The following is a 14,039-nucleotide window of genomic DNA, read 5'->3' as shown; positions in this document are numbered from 1 at the left end:
ACTCTTTAAGAGCTGAGGCTGATGGTCAAGACAAACAAAGCAGGTGACCCTAAAGCAGCTCTAATTTTAGTGCTGCACAAAGGTAAATGTAATTGGCCACACAAATCCACCAGTAAACTGCCAGCATCACAAGAAGAATTTACTGCGCGATTCAAGTAAATTAATGCATAAAGACAACTTGATCATCCAATAAACTGTGTGTATCAGTGATACAACTTTTAAATCCATAAGCTTCTATCCGTCACCTGGGCTCTCTGATGGGGGCAGGAGGAGGTTTGTTACTGCTCCGCTGCAAGTCTCCAAAGAACCAGCAAGCAAATAAAGCAAAATCCAGAGACATTTTGTTTTAATCACAGTGTTACAAAGATGACCTGAAACAAGAGTTGTGGTACAGTGAAAAGCCATATGGAGAAGTGGTGAAGTATTCTCAGTCAAAAAAAAAAAAAGCTCAAGTTTGCAACATGCTGTCGCATCGTGTGTCCATCAGAGATTGGCTTCTTGCCACAAACAGGCTGCCCTCGATAGTCACCACCCTCAAGACCTCAGATTTCATTTGCTGTATGTAAGACAGAACCACCAAAGTGTCAGCAGCATAAGAACAAGTTGCATCCGGCTATCCTGACTGATCATTCATGTCTGCAATACCCAGAAATCAATATATCTACCAGGAGTTAGGAAATGAAGGCAAATTAACAGAAAAACCTCACACTGAGGTGAATTAGCACAAGCAACAGAAACTCTGAAAAACCCAGACAGCTAATGCAGAATTGATTAAATTCTGCATTTCCTCTCATTAGAAGCTGCTTGTGCAGGCTACCTAAGAAAGACCTTTTCCATTCTAGAACATACTGCATATGAAGCTGACCTGCCAATTAATAAGCAGACATCATACGGTGAGTTACTGAATGGAAAAACAAAGGCAAGCTGTTTGTTTCAAACTGCCATTAAGCAGAACAGATCAGCAATTCCATATGGGTGTTTGACATGTTTCCACATTTAGCTCACTTCAGTTACACTGCAGATGAACCCACCTAAAATATACCAAAACTGCAATTTGCTAATATTTCATTGAGAATTAAATACGTACATTTATGAAGATCAACAGAAAATTCATGACTTGCAGTTTATCTCACAATCTTCTGGTCCCTCTCCCCCTGGCTCCACGCCTGGTTCTCATGTTAATGACGTGCCATGGCCTAGAGATCTGCGGCTTACCCTTCAGGTTAGCCTTCTTCCACTCCCCATGCTGAATTAAACACAGCCCCGAGTTGAGGCAGCCTACACCTCCTGTACATCAACACGGCAAGGATATCAAGAGACAACAAAAGACAGATTGCAAACAGCTCTGATTCCTAGATCTAAGATTTCTGAAGTGCAAGAGATGTAAGCAGGCATACAATCTACCGGAGGTGCAAAGGAATTCTGTGCCACTGCTGTACTCTTTAGAGCTTCAACCTAGGAACTGTATTAGATCCTGCATAGCAGAACGGAATGTCCTTACTCCAAGGGATTCATGTCTTCCCATGACTTCACGTTCAGACCTTTAAACCTCAATCTGTGATTATGCATGCTCTTTCTTATCTGCTGCCCACCCCACTGGCTGTGCTTCACTTTGTTTCCTTTAGAGGGGGTGAGAAGGGAGTTGCCTTCATTACTGAAAGAAAATGCTATTTATCATTGGGAAAGATGTGGGGCTTTTTATCTCTTAAAGCAAGCAAATTTCAAGTTTTACTATCTCTATTTCTGGATTATGTAAAAGCTGGAAAGAGCCCAACACCTGTGTACCTTTTGCACCCAAACCGCAGCACAGTATTTGATATGGGGTATGTATTTAGAAAGATAACTGTACTCTGACTGGAGGTACACTACCCTTTTCTCAGCATCCAGACTTTTACTGTTCACATACATTTTGGACATTTCATTTGTCATTGTTTTGTGACTGTGCTACTTCTATGGAGTTTACGCCAAGGAAGCTGGTGTGGCTTAAACGAAGAACTGTAAATAGAAAACCTTTGCTCTCTTCTCTTTTTCTACCACTAACTTGTTCCTCAAAAATATCCCTAGATTTCCGCAGCTGCTCTGCTGGCTCCAAGTGAAGCCCAATACAGAAGAATTAATCTACTGCCAATAAGCTTTGGCTTCTTACCCGGAGACCTCCAGCTGAAAATTTAGGAAAAAATCAACAGTACAGTATTTGCTCAAGATTTTTGCTGAATTTCATCCCATGTAAGTACTATTCATCTCCAGACTATATTTTGTATTTTTAAAAATCAAACACTAAAATATTGTTTAATAGTCACAGGAATTTATAATCACGAGTTCTGATTTAAAAGCAAAACACGACATCTATATTGCAGATAATCTGTTCTATTCCACACAGACATTTATGCACAAGTTAGGTTATTAAATAAATCAACCCACTTTAACAATTAAAATGAAACTCAGGTTTTCAAAGCCAAGAAATTCATAACCCCTATACAGCAAGCTGGCTTTCTGGTGTAGTAACACTAAATTGTGGTAGAAGGCGCCCAGTAGCTTTTATTTAGCTTTGTAAATACCAAAGGGTGGAAGAAGAACTTAACATGAGAGCTTGAGAAGAAATGCGGATTTCTCACCCCATACCTACAGATCACAAAGAAACAGGCTGCATACACCTATCTTTGTAACGCCTTTCCCAAAGAATACTTTTTATTTCTGCTTTCTTAACCAAATGTTTGCAGTGGCAGGTGGTCTTCTCATACCCTCCTAAGGCAAACAGACTGTTTAGAACTTTCTTTTTCAGAATGCCGCAAGTACCTCCGACTCGCAGAAAACAGCCTGAATGCATAGGGTGCATTTTATTAGTTGCAGGAAACACAAACTGGAAGATTATAAATCCAGAACAACTGTTTGCACATTGTAATTTTGATGGATCACATGTGTTATTAGATACTTCCTCATGCTCTAAGCTTTCACTGAGACTTCTTTGAAACTTGAATATAACCAAGCTGCCCTTCCTAACTGTGAGAGTGCAACACCCCAGCTCTTCAGATTTAACAATTCCATTCATTCACAAAAATCGTTCATACAGTAAAGGCTAAAACCATACTTCAATACCATAGTTACCAAATGAGCATCCCAAGAGAACCATACACAGACACACTCAGGGTGTTACTTTTCAAAAATACACAGTTGAAAAAATTTCCCCTTTCATTTACTGCAATAATTATATCCCTTTTTGTAAGGGGGAACAGAAAAACAAGAGTGCAGCATCTTATTTGCTCTTAGCTAAAGCATCATGATTAAATAGGGTCACTTAGATCATCTTACTTATACTTCAGATGCTGGAAGTAATTAATCTTTGATGCAGTTGTATTAACTGCACCCAATTCAGTAAGTTGTCTTCAGGTTACTCAGCAAACAAGACCAATGAAGCAGCTATATATTTAAGTGATAAAAACTTCCAGAAGGAAATTCTGTCCTTCCTCCAGCACAGCCAGGCAGAATCCTTCAGGTCACTGTTGTCTTTCCAAACCAGCACACAAAACATTAACCTGAAGTATCGAATATTTAAGTCTTTCACAAACGTTTGTTCCTGAAACATTCCACCATGTGTGAGAATTTTTGCAAGTGAATATGTTGAGTCTGGGTTAATGAATTTGAGTTTTAATGTCACCAAAAAAGACTTCCTACTTTTTAAGAAACAGAAGAGTCAACCTGCTGATGTAGGACAGAGTTTACAGATAACTGTATTACCGCATTAATTTCTTGGTTTATTTCTAATGAGGAAAAGACCAGTAACACTTTAAAACACAGTTTTACAGATCCCCTCTTGGTTCCTGCGCCAGGTTAACAGTTTGTAAGCAATAGTTAGCCCTGGATTAAAATACATATAAATACCCCAAACTAAAGATCTAAACCGGGTATTTCTCAATTAGCTACTTAAAAGATTAATCTGCATTCTTAAAGTGACAGAAGACAAAAATCTCCATTCTTTTGTTTTCCATCCTTTATCTCAGTATGTAGACAAGGCAGCAAAGGATGCCTCAGACCAGGTATCTACACACAGAAGCCTATTTTCAGAGCACGTTACTTTTCCCCAAAGCAATGCAGATCACAGCATAAAGAAAAATAAAGCTGGCACCGCGTCAGCAGTAGGTTAAAGTACCTCCGTCTCCTTAGCTGGGCTGGTCACCGGCTGCACTTCCAGGGCACAGTTTGCCCTCTTGACGGAGAGGTAAAAGGGATAGTCCTTGGCCACCATCGTGGCTGCCGGAGGCGCGGTTTCGGGGGTCACCGCTGCTTCTGTCCGAGCACAGGACCCAAGACGAAGCCAAGCCGCCCCTCACGGCACCCGCCACCGCCGAGCTGTGCGAGCGCCGCACCGCGACACCTCCTGAGGGCGGGCGGGGCGGGGCGGGGCCACGGCGCCGGCGGGAGGAGCGCCTGGGCTGCCCGCAGGATGCTGCGGCTTGGCCCGTCAGGGGTCGTTCCCCCGCTGCGGCCGGGCCCCCTCACGGGGCCGCCGGAAACCAGAGTCCTCTCGGGGGGACTGCAGCTCGGTCACGGCTGGGCTGCTCGGCCTCCGGCAGAGCGCAGGACAGCCTGGCAGCCAAGAGCCCCAAGTGGCACAGCAGTCACGGCCCAAGCACAGACTGGCACCGGCACCTCCATTCTGCGTGCTCATGGGAGAAGGAATGCTCCATCACGTTGTGCTGCCACAACATACAGCATTGCTTACTGCCTTTTCCGTTTTTCTTCCCCCATATTGTTGCTTTTTCCTGTCTGGCAAACTGGAGTTTTGTTTCTTGTGTTTTTAAAGTTCCATTTTTGTTGCTATTGTTTAGCCAAGGAGCTCCCCTGCCCGCACCCCTCATTGTAACAAGCTGAGAAAGTGGAAAATACCTTTGCCTAACCTATCTCATAGGCCATTTCAGTGTCTGTGCAGCCAGGCAAACTCTCTTGGATGTCTACCTTCGGACAAAGGTAGTGAAAATTTCCTGAAAAGAGAGAGGAAGCATCAGGGCCTGTCTGCAATATAGGACTGATCTGACAAAAACCATGTACGGGAGACAAGGAAAAGGAAACTGAGAAGGAAGCTGGACACAGGGAGGAGGGAAGGATATTTTCAGCCAAAGGGAAACAACCAAGAATAACTGCACAGATCTTGAAAGAATTAACTGGTTTTAAAGGCAGACTGATGGATGTTGCTTTACAAGCATTTATTTTCATAAAGGTTGTTAATCAGATAATGATGTCTTTAGAATAACCTTAGTCAAGTGGCAGGCAGTCTGCATTTAGGCACCTTCCTTGGGCTTCACCAGTATCCCAAACATATGAAGTATCTCACACTTACCCTCTTAGGCCTTTTCCAGAGTAACCACAGTATAGGCAGACGTACTATCTGCTATCCTGCTGCCTGTTATGTAGACCTCCCTATTCTGTACTAGTCTGCCCATAAAACAAAAAACCCACTAGTTTCCCAACACTGCAATTCTGCAGAATCGCTAGAACAAAGTTGAAGATCCTTCTAGATGTTCAATCATTCTACAAGAAAACATGACCTTTTAACATATTGAATGTTAACATGTAGCATCGCTTCTCCATCAGAGGTGGATGAGGAGAATACTTAAGCAGACGGGAAATTTCAGAGAAGAGAGAGACATCAGAGCAGGCTTGATAAAGTATCTACCACCCATGGGTGACAGAGGAAGCAAACAGAGAATGGTATTTCACTGCATTCAACTAGAAGGGAAAAAACACAGTGCATCAGACTAAACCAGATGGTGACAGATTCAGAGCAAAGAAAAAGGAGCTACTTCTTCACATTATGTACAATTTCTTTGTTATATACAGCAGAAGCATTCATCAGAAGATACTGCTATGAAAGCTTCTCAAACACAAGTCCTTGGTTACTGGGACAGTGTTTTGGGGAAGTATCATAACAGGCTATTTCTGTTCTGCACTCTTCCCTAAGCATCTACTGCTGACCCCCACTGGAGACTGGGTATGAGGTTAGACTAATCTTTGCTGCAGCCCCCTTCCTTTCCGTATTTCAAAATGTATGAAAAGAACGTAGCATTTAATTTGAAGATTACCCATTTTACCTGAGAACTTCTGAAGCCACAAACAATTACTTCATTCACATGAACGTGCATTCATTTCTGAAAGTCTTCCTTGGTGTGACATTCAGAGGACATACCTCTTAGTACTGTCTGTAATGGTGGATGGTTTCTTCTCACATTTCAACCACATCAGAACACTGACACACACAGGTTATACAGAATGGTCAAGAATCTCCTGAGAAATCTGCAGCTGCTCTTTAACCGTTTAGGCCCAAGAAACCTTGATTGATCTGTGTATGTTTATGAATGTTTATGCTAACACCATTTTAAAACTCAGCTTCACTTAAATCAGTTAGACAAAATGCCTTCAGGGCTTGCCCTCAAAGCACTCTAATCCTGTAACATGCTTCACAGCATAAAGAGCACTTCACACAGAACAAGAGTGTACCGGTTTGCAGACTGAAATAATGAACTTTGGTTTATACATGTAAAAAAATATGCCAAGATTCTGTCATTTCTCCATTAATCAGGCCAGTACACTTCAGCTTGACCAAGCATTCTTGAGAAACAAGAGGAAAATCTGTCTTAAGACTCAAAAAACTTCGTATCAGTAAGTTTCAAAGTATCTTGCACCTACAAGGTACACTTCAGTTAATGTCTAAACCAGGATTCATTTGACTCTTTGGATGTTTGCTTACTTCACCAGAAAAGTGTAACTGTGGTTTTAAAACAGAAATTTGGACCTAAAGTTCGTGAGGAATAGCACCTAACTTTATAAGCACCATATCTGATGGAGTAACACGATGGTACAATTTCAAACAATTATCTCTTCCAGAGAACTGAATTTGCCTGTAGAATGCTATGTGCATTCCTAATCAAAACTAAGTCAGTTAAGTCATGGCACTAAGACCCTTCTGTATTGCGTATCAAAACCCAACATTTGGAGCCCATTCGGAAAGATCTTATGAACTTAGTCAGAACTGATTTACATTTACATTCCATTTCCACATTAATTTAGATTGCAGTAGTCACTGTAGTGTGTGTATATGCCCGCCCGCCCAAGCAGAACCAAATGCCAGTTCGTAAACTCATGGCTGAAAGACTCTCTAGTCAACTCCAGTTAACAGCTGGAGAAATAAAGGTTTCAGTGATACCACTAAGGAACCTTGTAAGACTGGAGCCAGTGAGTCCACTCATCCAAAAAATTAGACTAAAAATCTACCCTAGCAATACAAAACATGGATTTGAATTGCCAGCTAGCAAACTACTTTCAAAAAATAAACTAGTATACAAGAAAAACCAATGCTAGTGACTAGATTGCACAGCAGACCAGTGCATCAGTTTTCCCATTTCTAGAAGTGATTTTTTTATGGGTTTGGTTTGGTTTTGTAGTTGTTTTCTTTGCTCCAAAGGTGCAATTTAGTCTGAGAGATAACCTGTCTGTCAGGGAGAAGTAACTAAACTATGTGTTAACTCTGGAAAGTAGTGCTTAAGAAAGGTTTCTACCACTGTTGACCTGGTTTTGGACTGAGGTTCACTGACAAGAGTTGCTCTGTGGCTGTCTTGTGCACATCATGCCTCTAGTTGGTTTCCTCACACATTCAAAACTTAATACTGAAGCAATTATTGCAAAAGCATCTGTCTGCATGGCAAAGTCCTTTGAAATATTTAGGTTTTGAACCTTAAAATGTCTTCATATGTGGCTAGTATTCCTTTTCATCTTATGCTAATCTTTGAGATTCATATGGCTTTCATCAGTCATTTTAAAATTAAAATGCAGTTGATTAAAGATTTCTCAAAGGATCCAAAATAGGGCAAAAGAATATAAAACAACAACAGAAAGCCCTGATTCCTTTTAAAGGACAGTTAAGAAGCCATTATGCTAAGCAGTCACAAAAGCACTGAAACATTTAATCTAAATGTTTAAATAAGGAAAGGCCCAATGGAGCGAAGAATCTTCAAACATCAAAGTCATGGGCTTTAAGAACTTCAGTGGAAGAGAAAAATCATCAATTGAAGCTGAACTCTGCTAAGAAAGAAAACCCACAAACAGTTTAAAGATTTGAGATGATGTTTTTGTTGTGTTGTTTACAACATTACATGACATGTTTACAACAAAATACATGTTTTAACATGATCTTTGCCAACATGATTTAACTGCCCTTGGGGCAAAAATGCAGAATCTGTGATTAAACAAATATTTTGAGTTGTCTACACTCAGATCTCAATTACTTCCTTCTTCCTGATACGTTAATGCTAGTGCTTTCCCCATTAAAAGTCAAAATCTGTTTTCCCAAGCTGTTAAAATAATAAAATCACATAAATACAATTATTTTTTAGTAAAATATTGTTATGCCAAGAAATTAAAAACTCCGAACGCCTGTCTGCCTGCCTCTGCTTTTCTTCCCTCACCCCATGTAAAACAGACCTTGGCTTAGTTTAGGTCTGTGTTTGACTCTTACGCCTAAGAATCCACCTCGCCTTAGTTGCCACAATTCAGTCTAATTATCTCTTTTCTTAATTACAACTAACAAAGCAAAACCAAAACGAGTAACTATTTCTCCTGTGGTTCATATTTGTGGGAGCTTTTTTTTTTCATCTGTCATTCTGATGACTTAGAAATACACACTTATGCACATAAATTTCACCAAGAAAGCATCTATGCCTATGTGACAAGTTTCCAGTAACGACAAGAATTTAAGGAAAGGTCTAATGCTTTAAAAATATCCAAACAACAACAAAACTAACTGTGCTATCACTGTCATCTTCTGATATTCTATATTCCCAGCTGATTTTAAGAAAATTACATTAAGAACAATGAACAGACCATTTCCTTTGTTTTCAAAACAGATTAACTGCTGTAAGAATATCAAGTTATCCAGTAGCCTCCAGGTCACGTTAAGTAGCTCTACTGTCCAGCTAAGTTACTCCATGTTTATGGAATAGTCTGCACTTCATGAAGAAATGCATATATATAATATATATGTATATGCACCTATCCTATGTATTTTGTTTCACGAAACAAAAATAAACAAAAAAAGGGAAAGAGGGGAAAGGAAAGAAGGGAAAAGAAACCAGCAGAAGCCACTGCCCAGGAGAGGTACAATTTCACTAAGAATATTCAAAGCAATTACCCTACTATTCCTACCATCCTGAAATAGCCAGTAAAAGTTAACCAAGCTGATGGTACACATAAAACCACAATTTTGCACTTACTGAGTATTTCTCAAGCCTTTGCTCAACACAGAATCACAGAATGGTTTGGGTTGAAAGGGACCGTAAAGATCACCTAGTTGCAATCCCCCTGCCATGGGCAGGGACACCACACTCCAGTACTTCTTCAGGGTAATCATTAGGAAGCTTTCCTTTCAGAAAACAAAACAAATAATAACAACCAAACACCACAACCACATGCAAACAGCCAAAAGAAAACTTCTGAAGTGGCCATTTCAACCAAACATTATAAATCTGTATCTGCTCGGGAGCTGGAATGCAGAAACACTGACAGTGATGAGTAGGTAGAAAGCATATAAACTGCTAGATAAAGGGTATTTTTCAGGCAGTTACACAGCTGTTCAAAACTCTGCAATCTCTTCATTGCAAATACGGCTTGTACGTATGCATGGTAATAAGGAGTTGCAATTTACTAGGTAATAAAAATTAGGAAAAGGCCACTTGATTAAACACACTGGTGCTGAGAAATTCCAATAAAAATATGATTACAGAGCGATTACTATTAAAAATATGCTCTCAGAAACCACAGCTGTAGTTTTTCCAGGTAGAGTCCTAATCCTGGGAAATCAGTGCAGAACAAACACAGACATCTCTGGGGAACATCTGACATTACAAAACTGAACCCCAAATTTCTATTCTGTCTAGATTCTTCATTTGAAGACTGCCTTTCATATGACAGTTATTTGGGCAGCTTATGGAGTAGTCAGAGAAGGAGAAAGTTACGTTTCCCCAATGTTATCATGGGCTGTGTTATGGGATTTGCAGCCAAAATGCCCTGAACTGTTCCCCTAATTTTTATCAAATACAATTAATAGCAGGAATCTTCACTGTCTTCCACTGTGAAGGATGGCTATTTCAAAATACCACCTTTAAACTGAAGTATATTCATGTTGCACTGATGGGGAGACACAATTCTCATACAAATAATCATGAATGTTTTATTGTATAACACACATCCAGCTTGTAAAGCAACCTGCAGGCTTTCAGAGGAAGACACACATACATTTTTTCTTCACATAAACATGACCTGTGGAAGGATTCTGCAGGGGGAAACAAAGGGATGAAACAACCTGCCAGGTTGTTGTGTTTTGGTTGGTCTGTTTGCATTTTGCTAAATCCATGCAACTTTTGATAACTACAGGAAGTACCATGCAGTTAAAGATGCTCTCTTACAATTGCAGAAGCACTCCCTTCATAAGCTTCCATTAGGAAAACAATAATAACTCTTTCTAAAGTGCCCCTCATTCATATGTAAATACGGTTAGGGTGACCAGTCCATAGCTCAAGACTAGTGATGTCCCATCTAGGAAAATGAGGATGGATTCACACTTCTCCACCCCTCAACCCCACCCAGCAGTGCAAACTGATTACACACCACGGTGGCCCCTGGGGAGGGATGCACAGGGTGGGGTGAGGCTGGATAAAATGACCCTTCACAGGAAACACTTGTAACAAAAGAAGTTGGTTGAGCTGTCAAGTGTTCTTTCTCCGGAGAGCAAAAAGGAAGAGGCGGGAAGGACTGTACTGAGTTATTGATAGGGGTTTTAAACAGCCTGTCAAGTTCTCAGGAGGGTGAAATAATGACCCAAAATGTAGTGTCCTTTTCTGAAATTTCACATTGAAAGAGGCATTTGAGGGAAAGAAAGTTACTGGAACTGCTTGTATGATGTTTAAATGAGGTTAAATGCAATTAAAATACTTTTAAGTTTACAGGCAGTTTCGAAGCAGGAATTCCTCTCCAGAGCACTCCTGCTGACTGGAGAATTGAGTAACAAATTTCTTTGTAAGAAATCATTGTCTCTAATGCAAAGAAGAAAAGCACCAAAACTCAATCATGGAAAAGCACACAGGTGCAAATAAGGACAGGACAGGGGAAAGGCTAATTTTTCTCCTCTTAATAGCTATAAACTGTTATCTCAGCTTAAGTTGTTTCATGAACTCATACCCTAAGAATACTATCAGGATTTCAGTATTCTGGATGAAAGTTTTGGATGAGAAGCTTTATTTATTTATTTACAAAAACAGACCCACCTATTAATTTCCATAACAACCATGCACTGTTAGTCATCCTCAAGTCACTTTTGCCAATTTGAGTATCTTGAAATTAAGAGAACATCTGCACTTCTTGAATAAATATTTAGAACACAGTCCTTGAGACTGATTTCGTGTTCTCCTGAGCATGATACACTCTTTTCTAGGCCATAGCCAAGGAGATGGCAGCAGTGGTTTTAAACCCAAAATTAAGCAACTTAGAATTCTTTGACATTATGAATACATAGATTACAAGCTACCCATGCAAAAGAGTGATAAGCAAAACAGTGATACTATTAAGTGCTTTACAAACAGTAAGAACAGTCTAGTATCTCAACTACAGTAAGGCAATCTTGAATGCTTTCTTTTGCACTACAATACTCACTGACAATCCAGTGCAGAAACCCCCCACCATTTAGTCTTGAATAGAGTTTTACAGGTCACACAATGCCTACAATCACAGCAATGTCCATAATGCAATATTCCACTACTGTGGTCCATTAATCCTTTTAGGTACGCTGCTCTATTCCCATGGGCTACGACATATTGTATAAAAAAAATCAGAAAAATGAACACAAATTAAATCATCTTTCTCTTACCCCCATCCTCTCCCCATGAGGAGGGAGGAAAATCATGCTATAACTTCAAAAAGAAGTGCCCTTGCAAAAACTGATAATGCATCAACAAATGACGGAACTAACCTACTCCCAGTACCAACTGTCCTGTAGACGTATGACCTTAAAGATGATGTAGCATTAAGCAACAATGTGACTGATCTTTAAGAGACAGTTGAAATGGAACGTATCTCCAAATAGACACCAACAACTCACACTAGAACAGAACTTCTTTGTTTATACCCTTTGATCAAGAATCAGAAACTCATGAAGCCATTTCCAGGAATGTTTGGCTTCAGGTTACAATAATGTTTTAAAGTTACAAAATAATTATCTTCCCAAGTGCAAATAGAATGAAGTAATCCCATATGATACAGAAGTTACTATAACAAGTTTTAATTCGAACATAAAAATATAAATAAGAAACACTTTTCCAGAACAGTTTTCTTGGGTCAACAATACTAACTATCATTTCTGAAGTCTGTCTCCTCTCTGGTCAAGTTGTTAACTAGAAACTGCTATCTGGTAAAAGATCAAGTACAACTCATTTCTACATGATCTCCACTATCAAATCTGCAAGCACAATCCACGGTAAGTGTTCCATTTCCCAATGACTATGCATTTTGGACAGGTCCCTCACAATCACAGTTAACATGGTTCCCAAAATAGCAGCGATAGTTCATAATTGGAAATGGAAAATAAAGTCTAAGAAAGTGATTCCAACCACCACAGATAAAATACCGGTTATTATTTTAGAAGTTAAGAAATACATCAGAATTGCACCAGAACAGAATTCTTCCACCTACCAATCTTGAAAACAGTGCAGCTGACCAAACACAAAAGCAAGATTATATATTTTGGCAAACATTCTGATTTTGCTATATAATTGAGTTTGGTCTTAAATTACATGGACGTTAACTACTATATCTTCAAATCCCTGCAAAAATATGAACACCCTGTCCTCTTAAGACCCCACTAAATAGTAAAGTGCCAACATAAGAGACTTTAGAACAACATGAGGAGACATATATGAATGCATAGCTATAAAACTATTGTTCTTATGATGCGTGTTAAACAGAAAACAGAGCAAACAAAATAATGAGGTGGTATACTTTTAATAGCAGGCATTGGTTTCAGAGCCTGAGATGATCAGCAGCTTTCAAGTATGTTCTGATCATTATGTGACTTTTGGGGAGTGTTCTTCTGAAAATACTGGGGGGGGGGGGAGAGCACACAGATTAACAAAAATCAAGAATGAAGGCTACTAGACCAGACAGGAACAGGAGGGAACCACTCAATGGCAGAATGATTTGTGGGATTGGGATAAATAATTTATCTACCCTTTCAAAAGCCTTTGTAGTTTGTTTGATGCAAAATAGAAGTTGTCAGAGTAATGCAAAGAGCAGCACAGCATGATCAAAGTGATCACCTAGGAAAATGGCTTTTGTAATAACATTTGGCTATATACATGAAGGCAAAACTGGTTTTGCTAAAGTCAGGAAAAAAAAAGGTTGTTGCAATAACCAAAATACAATGTAGTAAGATCCTGAAGGAGAAATGTACTGCACAGAGGAGTGGGGTGAAATAAAAAACAAAGAAACCAAAACTAAACTTGCAGCCATCCAGAACTGCTAAGGTAGGCTGGAGCAAAGACATTCTGTCACATGTAAAACCTGAAAAGGGAAGTAAAAAGTGCAACAGGGATAAACCCCATGTTTTTCCAAGCTGCAGGATACAAGGCCTTCATTTTGATTTCCAGTAATAATTATTAATTAGAAACATGATGCATTCCAGTGCTTGTATACTTTATTCCACATATGATACTTAAATAATGAAAAGTACCAAACCATTAGGAGAAAAAGCAAGAGCAAGCAGAGTGCTGGCATGTGAATAAAAATGTTAATCCTTATCTTATACTTTAAGCACGTTTTCTGCTACAGGTGTTCTCAGTGTGCTCTGCATGCTCTTCCTGAATTCACTACTCCATTGCTCCCTAAAACCAAAGGACAGGGGAAGAGAGCACAGACTGGATATTCAAGACGACCTAAGGGAGTTGCAATGATAATCCACAGAGAAAAAAAGCTAAGCGTTTAAGTCCTATGAAACATCCAGCCAC

The 14,039-nt window shown here is 39.6% G+C and overlaps 1 protein-coding gene across 5 annotated transcripts in view; it reads right to left on the bottom strand.

Annotated features, from left to right (window-relative positions):
* The window catches only part of ARHGEF3 (Rho guanine nucleotide exchange factor 3), a 120,888-nt gene that overhangs the window by 27,330 nt on the left and 79,519 nt on the right, over nucleotides 1-14,039 (bottom strand). The window contains exon 1 of one of the 5 annotated variants that reach the window (XM_057417659.1): nucleotides 4,148-4,366. The exons of the other annotated variants lie outside the window; for them this stretch is intronic. Within the exon in view, the coding sequence (XP_057273642.1) occupies nucleotides 4,148-4,243 (96 nt within the window). The 5' untranslated portion in view covers nucleotides 4,244-4,366. Of the gene's footprint in view, nucleotides 1-4,147; nucleotides 4,367-14,039 lie in introns of those variants that run through there. 5 annotated transcript variants of the gene reach the window in all.

The sequence above is a fragment of the Pezoporus wallicus genome, unplaced genomic scaffold (assembly GCF_028554395.1).
Source record: "Pezoporus wallicus isolate ANWC-B61680 ecotype Strahan unplaced genomic scaffold, APGP_CSIRO_Pwel_v1 contig_8542, whole genome shotgun sequence".
Lineage (NCBI taxonomy): Eukaryota > Metazoa > Chordata > Aves > Psittaciformes > Psittacidae > Pezoporus > Pezoporus wallicus.
Note: the sequence above shows the minus strand (reverse complement) of the source record. Positions and strands in the feature narration are given on the sequence as shown.